We start from the raw sequence: 12,550 nt of genomic DNA, 5'->3' as shown, positions 1-12,550 counted from the left end.
AGTATGACAGAGTATCTGCCATTCTAATTCCATAAATTGTATTAATAACAATAATTCAGTATTATAAAGGTAGAATAACATGTAGTAGATTTTGATATGAACGAAGGCAGGAAGGAAGCACAGGTGACCCAAAAGGGTGTATTTCTGATTACAATCAACATTGCTTAATTTTCAGGCAAAGTCATCCTGATCTCTTACTCAGTGTTTACATCACCTAGGGAAAGACACGCAGAATGAGCTTATTCACTTCTATCCAATGCCATCCAACAAAAAAATCCCAGCATCTGCTCGTGCCGCAAAATACTTTTCAATCCTTCTAGATTGTGCACCAGATGCAGGCCCCAGTGACCAAATGACCATAATCATTCGGTCTGTGAATAGACGTACTTCAGAGATGGAGAACGGGACTGAACCAGTTTTCATAAAGGAACATTTCTTGGGATTTGTGTCGCTTACGGGGACAACTGGAGCTGGTATGACAGAAACGATTCTTCGCCAGTTTGAAGAGATGTCACTGCCCGTAGAAAACTTGCGTGGTCAAGGGTACGATAACGGGAGCGATATGAAAGGGAAAGAAAATGGTGCCCAGCGAAGAATTTTGGATATTAATCCACGAGCCTTTTTGGTTCCTTGCAGTGCACAGTCATTGAATTTGGTTGTTAATGATGCTCCAGTGTGTTGCTTAGAGGCAACCGCCTTCTTTGATTTAGTTCAACGTGTGTGTGTGTGTGTTTCTCAGCTTCTACACATCGCTGGGAAGTTCTAACACGCCACGTATCTAATCTCACCGTTAAACCATTGAGTGAAACAAGCTGGGAGAGTCGAATTGATGCCTTGAAACCTCTTCGCTATCAGCTTGGTGACATCCATCCATGATGACACTGCTCTAACAGCATCATCTGGCAATACGGCACGAATTGCTGCAAAGGATCGTGCAAAAGCCATTTCTAGTTTCAAGTTTCTTGTTTCTCTTGTCGTGTGGTATGACATATATTGTTTGAGATCAACATGACTAGCGAACAACTTCAGGCGAAAGAATTCGACATCAGTGACGCCATTAATCAACTTGGAGAAACCAAGACGTTTCTTGTAGGCCGCAGAAGTGACGCAGACTTTGAGAAAACATTGGCAGATGCAGGTGAACTTGCGGAGGAGTTGGATGTACCGGCACTTTTTGAACCAGATCCAATCCGTATTAGAAAGAAGAGGAAGCAGTTCACGTATGAAGCAGATGACGAACCTATTTATAATCCGAAAGGAAAACTCAAAGTGAACGTTAACTTTGCAGTCATCGACCCAGCAATACAGTCTGGGCTTGGCTACACTTGAGAGTTGCAGCGCTGGGAGTTACAGCGCTGGTCGTCCAGCTGTGCAGGGAAAGTGCTGGAGTGTGGCCACACTCACAGCTACCAGCGCTGCAGTGTAGCCACATTTTCAGTGCTGTTGGGAGTGATGCATTATGGGCAGCTATCCCAGCATTCAAGTGGCAGCAACGTGCTTTTCAAAAGAGGGAGGTGGGGTGGAGTGTGACAGGGAGCGGGGGGCGAAGGGAGAGAGAGAGAGAGAGTGGATTTTTGGAGCCGACACTGTGTATCAGCTCCCTGCCTTGCAAAATCAGAAAATTTTCCCGACCCCTTACTCTTAACTGCAAACAGCCTGCAGACCAGATAAGCAGCTGTTTCTCTTGTCAAGCAAACACTCAACCCCTGTGAATGAGGCAGGCAGGGGGATATCTCATTCGATTGTTCACAGTCAGTTACAGATTGATCACAGCAAACAGGAGCTGTGTTTGTTTTTTAGATAAGCAGCTCCCGGAGCCCCGGAGCCCCGAGTTCACAACAAAACAAAGAGAGTAATTTAGTTAAAAGCATTCTGGGATATCTCCTAATACCCTGGAGGCCAATAACAGCGCTGGTGTGTGGCCACACCTGACGAGCAGCGCTGCCTCACCAGCGCTGCACGCGTTACACCCCAAGCAGACCAGGTGTTCAGCCAGCGCTGCAGCCAGGGAGTTGCAGCGCTGGATGGGCCTTGCAGGTGTGGACAGTTACTAAGTTGCAGCGCTGGAAAGCCTCCACCAGCACTGCAACTCTCAAGTGTAGCCAAGCCCTCAGTTGAAGAAAGATTCGCACTGATGCAGCAAATTAGTTCAGTATTTGGCTGCCTATATGATGGCGACAGTTCGCAAAATACAACCCCGAAGCAAATGATGGAACGTTGCTTGACGCCGGAGCAAGCTTTGCAACGCGGTGAATCCAAAGATCCCGGTGCCTTTGACTTGTGCAATGACTTGCAAGGTATTGCGCGACGAGTCCAAACGAGTGCATCGCCGCAAGAGGTACTGAACTTCAGACGCACAAATAAGCTGACAGCTAGTGTCCCCAACACGGGCATTGCTCTCCGCGTCCTCGTGACGCGCCCCGTTTCTGTGGCCAGTGGCGAGCGAAGCTTCTGTTGATAAAACCGCACATGCGGACGTCAGTGTTGCAACAAAGACCTGTGGGGCTCTCGACCGTGTCGATGGGACACGACGTTGCTCGCAGCATTGCCTTGGAGGAGCTTGTTTCTAAATTTGCTAAACTGAAAGTGCGGAAAAATAAATTCTCACGTGTGACTCTGTGACTGTGTATCAGGCAAGTGATTTATTTTCAGATCCAGGCTGTGTTGTGCAAAGTGAAAACAATAACACGGTCAACGCTGGCAGGTTATTCATTGATTTTCATTAAATATGTGGAGTAAATAATGAAATTAATACGTTTTCCAGCCGAACGTGTATGAATTCTAACGACCGAGGCCACGTTAGGCAGTGTTCATTTTTGAAAGTTTTTAATAAGCGATGCGAGGGAGGTGGAAGTTTTGCCTAGGGCGCAAAATAGCCTTGCCCCGGCCCTGTCTACGGGAGGCATCCACGAACCATCGTCTGCTGCCACGTTGTCACAGACTCCCAGATCATGCCCACTCGTGGCCCCGTGCGGTCCGTGTGTGTGTGTGGGGGGTGCCCTTTTCAGTGCGACAGCCCTTCTCGGGGGTCCAATCTCCCGGGGTCCGGCCCCTCCACCTCCTGGAGCCGCCCCTCCCTGAGCCTCAGCGCGTCTGTCTCTGCCGTGGGGCCCTCGGGGAGTCCCCTCGCTCCGGACCCCCAGGGCCTCCACCCCCCGAAGGGGCCAATGCCCCCCCGCCCCCCACCCTGCTCTCTAGCCCGGAGCGACTCAGCCAGCGTAACACAGGAGGGTTATTGAGCGTTGAACCCAGCGCAGGAAACTCTCCAGCCTCAGGCCTGGCCCCCCTCAGCCCAGCACGTCCCAGTCCCCCTGCAGCCGGGTGGGCTCTGCCTGCCCCCCCCCTCCAGCCCCGAGCCCCCCTGCTCCCAGCTGGGCATCCGATACCCCCGGCCCCAAGCCCCCCTCTGTCCATTGTCGTCTCTCCAGGGAAACAGGGTCTCCTGGGCTCCTCCCCCCTCCCGTCCTCTGGCCCCTCTGGCCGGACCCGGCTGGTCAGGTCACCGGGGTCCCGTCCCCGCAGCCCATTGTCCTCCCCCCGGCCAGGACCGGCTGCGACTCCTGAGCCAGGTCTCCGGGTCACCCGGGCACCAGTCACTGGGGTCTCCATCCTCCAGGCCAGCGGCCGGGGTCCCGCGTTCCCTCTCCAGCCCTTTGTGCCCACAAACTCCCTCCCCTCTCCCCTCGTTAACCCGTAACACCCGGGGACACTGAGTCCCACCCCCTCGGCCTGGAACCCCCTGGGAAACACGGAAAAACCAAGAAACTCCCCCACTTCGTCACAATATGGCAATAAAGATGGTCCCCTTGCTGTCTTAAGGCAGGCGTTGGTCCCTGGGAAGGGAGGTGGAAGGACGCCAGATCTTATACTGACACGTGGCAACTTTTCATAACCGCAAGGTTGGACAGGTGGGAAGAACGTTCCCTACAGGAGCCGCGCAATAGGAACAGGGATCCTTTGTTCAGTCTTTGAAGCACTGGATGAAACATAATGATTCAGTTATTGCTTCAACATCCGGCATTTCGACTGACCAAGCACATCTCAGCAACGGCCGTTATCTTGTTTACAACAGCTCGGCCTCTGCCCTCCTGAGCAAACTCTGGACTTTGGGTCTGGCACAATCCATAGACCAGGTTGTTATATAAAATGCACATGGATTTTAACCCTTCATCTGGACCGCCCCAGCTCTGCCAGTGCCCCTCACTCCCGACCCGCAGCCCCTGCTAGCCCAGCCCTGCCCCCACCAGCCCTGCCGGTGCCCCTCACTCCTGACCCGCAGCCCCCTGCTCCCACCCAGCCCTGCCCCAGCCCTGCCCCCACCAGCCCTGCCGGTGCCCCTCACTCCCGACTCGCAGCCCCTGCTAGCCCAGCCCTGCCCCCCCAAGCCCTGCCGGTGCCCCTCACGCCCGACCTGCAGCCCCCTGCTAGCCCAACCCTGGGCTCCCCCCAGCCCTGCCGGTGCCCCTCACTCCCGACCCGCAGCCCCTGCCAGCCCAGCCCAGTCCTGACCCATTTCCCCCCCGGGGTGGGAGTGAACCCAGATTGACACGGGGGGGGGAGGGGGGCGCTGAGTTCAGGATGCTCCAGCTGGTAACCTCGGCTAGGGGTTGCCATGGGGGTGGGGGGGACACTGACCCCTAGTGGCCAAAGTGACCAAGCTCTACCCAGCTCCAGCCCCTGCAGTCATCTGTCATCTTGCTACCCAACAGCCCCCCCACATACCCCAATAGCCCCCAGTTACCTACCCCCAGAGCCTCCATTATCCTCGTAGCCTCCACTAGCTATCCCCATAGCCCCCCCCAAAAAACCCATAGCCCCCCCAGCTACCCCCAAACTCCCTTTTCCACCCCCGGACTTTGAGTCCACCCGGAAATCGCACACCCCCCCCCCCCAGAGACCAGGCCCCCTTTGGCCCACACAGCAGTTTAGTCTGAAGCCATCGGCCACGAAGCCGCCACGGACCCCGCGCGAAAGAGCCAGTCCTGGAGCGATGCCCCAATAAATAACAGGAACCGTCTGAATCAGCCCTTCGACGGCACTGTGTGTCGGGGACCATCGTCTGCCGTGGGTCGGTCAGCGCCGGCCTCAACGTCCAAACATCCAGTGAAATCTGTCCCAGAGCCGGGGAGAGAACCCAGGAGTCCTGCCTCCTAGCCCCCCCACCCCTGCTCTAACCACTAGACCCCACTCCCCTCCCCGAGCCACGGAGCGAGCCCAGGTGTCCTGGTTCCTTATTTCATGCTGGGCCCCACTCCCCCCCCTCATTCCCCACCCTCCTGGCCTGCCGTGGCAACCCCCACGGTGTGCCCTGGGGCATGTGCCGGGGAGGTGGCAGACCAGGAAAGGGTGAGTCAGGCCCGGCAGCAGCTGGATTAATCTTTAAGCGCTGATAAAAGTCGAAGAGGAAATAAATGAGTGAGGCAGCGTCAGTCAGAGACGGAGCCGTCCGGGGAAACCGAATAGGAGCAGACGGGAGCGGCCGCCGCTGGCGCCGGGACCCAAAACCCACCTCACCAAGGTAAGAAGGGGGGAGATTCCCTGCCTAGAAATGTCCTGACCTCTCTCAGACCAAAGATACCGACCCCTCCAGCCGTCCGTCCGCCCAGCCCAACACCGAACTCTTTAGCCTTAAATAACCCACCCACCCACCCACTAATCCATCCCAATTCCTCTTCATGTGCTTCTCCCCATCCCTCTATCCACCCATCTCCCATCTACCCTTCTCCCCATCCATCCTCCCATTCCCCATCTACCCTTCTCCCCATCCTCCCATCCCCCATCTACCCTTCTCCCCATCCATCCATCCATCCATCCTCCATCTACCCTTCTCCCCATCCTCCCATCCCCCATCTAGCCTTCTCCCCATCCATCCACCCTCCCATCCCTCATCTACCCTTCTCTCCATCCATCCATCCATCCTCCCATCCCCCATCTACCCTTCTCTCCATCCATCCATCCATCCTCCCATCCCCCATCTACCCTTCTCCCCATCCATCCATCCTCCCATCCCCCATCTACCCTTCTCCCCATCCCTCCATCCACCCATCGCCCACGCGTCAATCCATCGTAACACTTTCAGCCCTTACAAACGTGGATGTTTCTCACCCCAGGCTGGCTGGGTGCCCTTCCCCAGCCTCTCCGCTTCGATCAGCGCTTCAGTCGCTGGGTGCTGGTGTCTGGCGATGGAGGTGGAAGAGAGAGAGCAGGGAAAACGTCTCTCCCTTTTATCGTGTCCTCTCTTCCCTCTTGGCTTTGCCCCCCCCCCACTTCAGGGTCAGGTGGGCGTTACCCCATCACAGTCCCGAACTGGCCAAAGGACGGGGGGTGACTCGCTGGAGAGTCCAAATGATCCTTCCTTGCTGCCTCAGCCAGTGTCCTTTGTTCCTGTGAGGCTGGGCTGGGTTTGTCCGATCCTTGCCCTGATGAGGTGTGAACTGCCCCTCAGCTCCTGGAGAGTTTTTGCCTGGGCTTATTTAAAACCCTGAGGACACGTTCTCAGCCTCATAACTATAGACATGAAATTATAACCTATAACGTTGCTGTAACATCACTATAACCACCATGCTCGGTGCACCACGAACCTCCTGAAGACACCCAACAGGACAAATTTTGCCTTGGATCCCACACAATCATTTTACAAGGATGAACATGGGGGTGCCGGGTGTCCCCCCCCAGGTACAGAGCGTCACACCTCCCCTCCTAGTTTACTGCACGAGGGTTAGTCACGGCCTAGCGCGAAGGCAGTTTGTGCGATAGTCCTCTTGACATCCAGCTATCAAGGCCATGAGGCAGTGTGCCTCAGTTTCCCTGTGCACACACAGCAAACCAGGTTTTTTTTTTATGGTTTCTCTGCTGCGATCAGCTTTAAACCTGTTTCCGGGTATTAACTGAAAAGCAGCGTGCTCATAAGGTTTAACATCCGGGGCAAAATTCTTATCCCCAACACTGAACATTAATACCCATTTTTTTTTTTGAATCTCAGCTGCGCGTTTACACGGGCAGTAACTCCTCACCTCAAGTCGTCCCGGTTAACGTTGTCACGTTGCTGCTCAATTAGAGAACAGGCTCGTTTAAAGCTGCGCCAGGCTCCCTTCTAACGCCGTTTGGCAGCCGCCTGCTTTGGCCACGGCTTGCAGGAAGAGCAGCCCGTCGGAGCCCGCTGGTGGGGGCTTGGAGCCAGGGTGGACCAACAGCCCCCCCGACAGCCCCCCCCGCAGGGTACCAATTGCCAGCAGTTCAGCTGTCCCTCTGCCCCGTGCCGTGTGCTGCTCCTGGCCTCTGCCTTGGAGCTGCTCCCCGAGACTCCTGCTTGCTGTGCAGGGGGAGTAAGGGGGGGGATAATGTCAGGGTGTCCCCCTCCCCCCTGCTCCTGCACCCCACTTACCCCTGCTCCATATAGAGCAGGGAGGGGCCACACAGAGAGAGACAGAGAGAGCTTGGGGCAGCAGCTGCTGTCTCAACTTCCCGATCCACTAAAGACAATGCACTTCAGAGTGGGTCAGTTTACTGAAAGGGGCAGTGGGCATCTCCCCCCCCCCACACCCACAAGGTGTGTGTCTGTCTCTGTCTGCCATGCTGCCTCCCCTCCCTCGTGTTCGCGCTGCCTTGCGTGAGAGGCGACCTTAACAACAGCGCGTTAACCCTGGAGGGCTCAGCCGAGGGCTAGTTCATCATTTAGCAGCGCGGCTCCCTGGGAAATATCCCTCCCTCTGACTCCTCCACCTCAACCCGGCTTCACACTCATCATTGCTGTGGACAGGAGTCGGTGGTTTGTTTAAAACGCGGACGGTGTGTCTATCTGTATAATAGATCATTTTTTAGTCTGGTGGAAAACATTTCCCTGGAACCTAACCCGCCCCCCCCTCCACACACACCCCCCATTTACATTAATCCTGATGGGGCAATCGGATTCGCTTCACATCGTTTCGCTTAAAGTGGCATTTTCCAGGAACAGAACGCCAGTGTGAAGCGAGGAGTTACTGTAGCTTTCTGACCCCGCAGCCTCCGTTCGGGTAGCCCAGTCGGAGGTTAGTTTGTTCATTACGCAGGGGGTCCTTTGACTTTCTCCCCTGTAATCAGTCGCTGGCTTTTCCTTCCCTCCTGCGTTCCCCTCTTCCTTTAATCACCTCTGCCACCTCTTTCTCTGTCATCCTCCTCGTGTCCTGGCATCCTGCCCCAAGTGACCGGTGAGGAAACGTTCCTGTTCCCCTCCATCCCATCTTCCTTCCCCCATCTCCTCCTCTGGGCCCCGTCCTAAGACCCATCTCGCGGGGCGCCCTAGGAAGGGCTCTATCCCTTGCTCAGCTGCGGAGCTCTGCCGGCTAACACCTGGGACGGTTCCCTTAATCCCCGACAACCCCTCTCCTGCCCCCGCGCCCGAGGGCATGTTGCCTTCTGCTGGAAAGGAGCCAGCCTCAGCCCCTCCCGTACGTGGAAGGACCCTGCTTCCCTGTGTTACAGAGTCGCAGGAATCCGCACCCACCTCAGTGGTTTCTGAGATCCCCTGTCCCCTCTCTGGGCTCCCCTCTGGGACACATTGTTCTGCTCCCTAGAGCCGGGTCTGTCTCTGGTTCAGCTGTGACCTGCTGGCAGCTAACAACCTGGGCAGGTCTCTCCCTGGCCGGCATCACACCCCCATCCCTTCCCGGTGTGGTGCTGCCTCCAGCTGCAGGGCAGGAGCGGGTCTCAACCACCCTCCCACCTGGAAGCATCTGGCTTCCCCCGGCTGCAGAGGAATCAAGGAGACTCTCTCCCATTCTCTCCGCAGTTCCTGAGCCCTGACCCTTTTCCTCGGGGGTCCCAGCATCAAACCCCCTCCTGCTGCAGGCAAATACTTTAACCTGAGCTACATGGAAAAATCATTACCCAGGAGCAGGTCAGCTAGGAGGTGTTCCATGACCCCCACTGTCAAAACACTTCCAAACCTTCCCACACCACCTGGATCCTAGGTAGTGGTACGAGGAATCTACCCTTTTCCCCATCCATCCATCCCCCATCTATCCTTCACCCCATCCATCCATCCATCCATCCACCCATCTACCCTTCTCCCCATCCATCCATCCATCTACCCTTCTCCCCATCCATCCATCCATCCATCCATCCATCCATCCGCTCATCTACCCTTCTCCCCATCCATCCATCCATCCATCCGCTCATCTACCCTTCTCCCCATCCATCCATCCATCCACCCATCTACCCTTCTCCCCATCCATCCATCCATCCATCCATCTACCCTTCTCCCCATCCATCCATCCATCCACCCATCTACCCTTCTCCCCATCCATCCATCCATCCCCCATCTATCCTTCACCCCATCCATCCATCCATCCGCTCATCTACCCTTCTCCCCATCCATCCCCCTCTATCCTTCACCCCATCCATCCATCCACCCATCTACCCTTCTCCCCATCCATCCATCCATCTACCCTTCTCCACATCCATCCATCCATCCCCCATCTATCCTTCACCCCATCCATCCATCCATCTACCCTTCTCCACATCCATCCATCCATCCACCCATCTACCCTTCTCCCCATCCATCCATCCATCTACCCTTCTCCCCATCCATCCATCCATCCCCCATCTACCCTTCTCCCCATCCATCCATCCATCTACCCTTCTCCCCAGCCATTCATCCATCCGCTCATCTACCCTTCTCCCCATCCATCCATCCATCCATCCCCCATCTACCCTTCTCCCCATCCATCCATCCATCCATCCATCCATCCATCCATCCCCCATCTCCACATCCATCCATCCACCCATCTACCCTTCTCCCCATCCATCCATCCATCCCCCATCTACCCTTCTCCCCATCCATCCACCCTTCTCCCCATCCATCCATCCACCCATCTACCCTTCTCCCCATCCATCCATCCATCCCCCATCTACCCTTCTCCCCATCCATCCATCCCTCCATCCCCCCATCCACCCTTCTCTCCATCCATCTATCCGTCCATCTACCCTTCTCCCCAGCCGTCCATCCATCCATCCATTCCCCCATCTACCCTTCTCCCCAGGGATCCATCCACCCATCTCCTCCTCTCCCCATCAATCCACCCCCATCTACCCTGCTCCCCATCCATCCATCCATCCACCCCATGTACCCTTTTACCCATTCCTCCAGCAGTGACAGGTGGGCTGCTGGTGGAGACTGAGGCACACTGGCAGAGCTGGGGGGAGCCCAGGCTTGGGCTGGCAGGGGCTGCGGGTTGGGAGTGAGGGGCACCGGCAGTGCTGGGGGGAGCTCAGGGCTGGGCTAGCAGGGGGCTGCAGGTCGGGAGTGACGGGCACCGGCAGTGCTGGGGGGAGCCCAGGTCTGGGCTAGCAGGGGGGTGCATGTTAGAAGTGAGGGAAGTGACTCTGCTCCTCTCCCCCGAACTCCTGCTGGAGCTGGGGTCCCCTGGCCCCTGGGCTGGGCTCTGGGGAATGGGGGTCATTGGCCCTGGGAGACCCTCCCCCATCTCCTCACACCATCCCCCCCATTTCTCTCTTCCCCCCACTCCACTCACTACCCTCCCCGCCTGCTCCTCCTCTCCCCAGGCTGGGACCTCCTTCCCTCATCACTGCTGGGAGCCATGACTGCCCCGGACTCCTGGGTCCCCTTCCGGCAGCCCCTCCAGCTCAGCCTCTACCTGCTGGCCATCATGACCTTCTCCTTCCTCATCCACCTACACAGCTGGTTCCCCACCGCAAGGCAGAGGCTCCCCTCCCCGAATGCCACGGACAGGTCCCCAACCACGCCCCCCACCACAACCCCCGCCACGGAGCGCGGCATGTGGACTGTGAACTCCGCCGGGCGCCTGGGGAACCAGATGGGGGAATACGCCACCCTCTACGCCCTGGCCAAGATGAACGGGCGCCAGGCCTACATCCTCCCGGAGATGCACCAGCAGCTGGCGCCGCTCTTCCGCATCACCCTGCCCGTGCTCTCCAGCGACGTGGTGCGGCGCGTCCCATGGAGGAACTACGGGCTCCACGACTGGATGTCGGAGGAGTACAGGCACATCGAGGGGAAATACGTGCGGCTCACGGGCTACCCCTGCTCCTGGACCTTCTACCACCACCTCCGGCAGGAGCTCCTCCAGGAATTCTCCTTCCACGACCACGTCAAGGAGGAGGCCAACCGGTACCTGGCCGGGCTGCGCGGGCAGCGCCGGAATGTGACCTACGTGGGCGTCCACGTCCGGAGGGGGGACTACGTCCACGACATGCCCACGTTCTGGAAGGGGGTGGTGGCGGACAAGGCCTACCTGGAGAAGGCCATGGGCTACTTCCGGGCCAAGTACCAGGAGCCGGTCTTCGTGGTGACCAGCAACGGGATGGAGTGGTGTCGGGAGAACATCGACGCCTCGCGGGGGGACGTGTATTTCTCGGGGGACGGGAAGGAGTCGTCGCCGGGGAGGGACTTTGCTCTCTTGGCCCATTGCAACCACACGATCATGACCATCGGGACCTTCGGCATCTGGGCCGGTTACCTGGCTGGGGGGGAGACCGTCTACTTGGCCAACTACATGCTCCCCGATTCCCCCTTCCTCAAGATCTTCAAGCCTGAGGCCGCCTTCCTGCCCCAGTGGATCGGGATCGACGCCGATCTCTCCCCGCTACAGAGGGGGACATCTGGCTAAAGGAGCTCAGCTGGTGGCCACAGGCTGCCAACGGGATCCACCCACCAGGACTCGGCCGGTCGGCCGAGGAGTGGGCACCTGGGACCCCTGGCTGATGCTGGCTGCGCTCGGGAGATCAGGGGAGATTGGAGCTGGGCTGGTGGGGTTCAGAGCCCCACGCGGAGCAGCCAGTGACCTACATTGGACAACTTCTCATAGGAGTGTCCAGAGAAATGGGCCCATCTCCATCTGCAAGGTTGAATGGTTAGAGTGGGGAGACTGGGAGACAGGACTCCTGGGTTCTCCCCCTGGCTCTGGGAGGAGTGTGGGGTGTAGTGGGTGGGGGCTGGGAGCCAGGATGCCTGGGTTCTATCCCCAGCAGGGAGGGAAAACCAACTTCATTAGCTAGGTCAGGTAACTCTTGATAAGCCTTGGCCTTTGTTTACGTTAAAGGACTTTTGTTTTCTATTGTCACCCGTTCCTCCCATCGTCTAATGGAGCCTCTCCCCTGCCTGAAACACGCCTCCATGCGTGTGACTGCAAGCGCAGGGGGGGGGTGGTGTGTGACAGCCGCGGTGGGAAACTGGGGCACACGGCTCCTTTGGGGGCAGAGGAGCTGGGATTTCTGGGAGTAGCCACTGGCAGGGGCTGGCTAGCAGGCAGGGAAGCGTCAAAGGAATTCGGGTACCAGGATGCAACTACTGTTAACCTGCCAGGCAAAACGAGTGTTCCTGGCTTCTCTCCCTGGCTCTGGGAGGGGAGTGGGGTCTAGTGGTTGGAGCAGGGGGGGCTGGGAGCCAGGACTCCTGGCTTCTCTCCCTGGCTCTGGGAGGGGAGTGGGGTCTAGTGGTTGGAGCAGGGGGGGCTGGGAGCCAGGACTCCTGGGTTCTCTCCCTGGCTCTGGGAGGGGAGTGGTGTCTAGTGGTTGGAGCAGGGGGGACTGG

The 12,550-nt window shown here is 57.5% G+C and overlaps 1 protein-coding gene across 1 annotated transcript; it reads left to right on the top strand.

Annotated features, from left to right (window-relative positions):
* Nucleotides 1-5,373: 5,373 nt before the first annotated feature.
* On the top strand, nt 5,374-11,863 carry LOC120388316 (galactoside alpha-(1,2)-fucosyltransferase 2-like). Its single transcript, XM_039510088.1, has 2 exons — nt 5,374-5,518; nt 10,543-11,863. The coding sequence occupies exon 2, from the start codon at nt 10,578-10,580 to the stop codon at nt 11,625-11,627; it is 1,050 nt and encodes a 349-aa protein (XP_039366022.1). The 5' UTR covers nt 5,374-5,518; nt 10,543-10,577; the 3' UTR covers nt 11,628-11,863.
* The last annotated feature ends 687 nt before the right edge of the window (nt 11,864-12,550 follow it).

This window comes from Mauremys reevesii, linkage group 22 (assembly GCF_016161935.1).
Source record: "Mauremys reevesii isolate NIE-2019 linkage group 22, ASM1616193v1, whole genome shotgun sequence".
In the NCBI taxonomy this organism is placed as follows: domain Eukaryota; kingdom Metazoa; phylum Chordata; order Testudines; family Geoemydidae; genus Mauremys; species Mauremys reevesii.
This window is presented reverse-complemented; position numbering and strand designations above follow the sequence as displayed.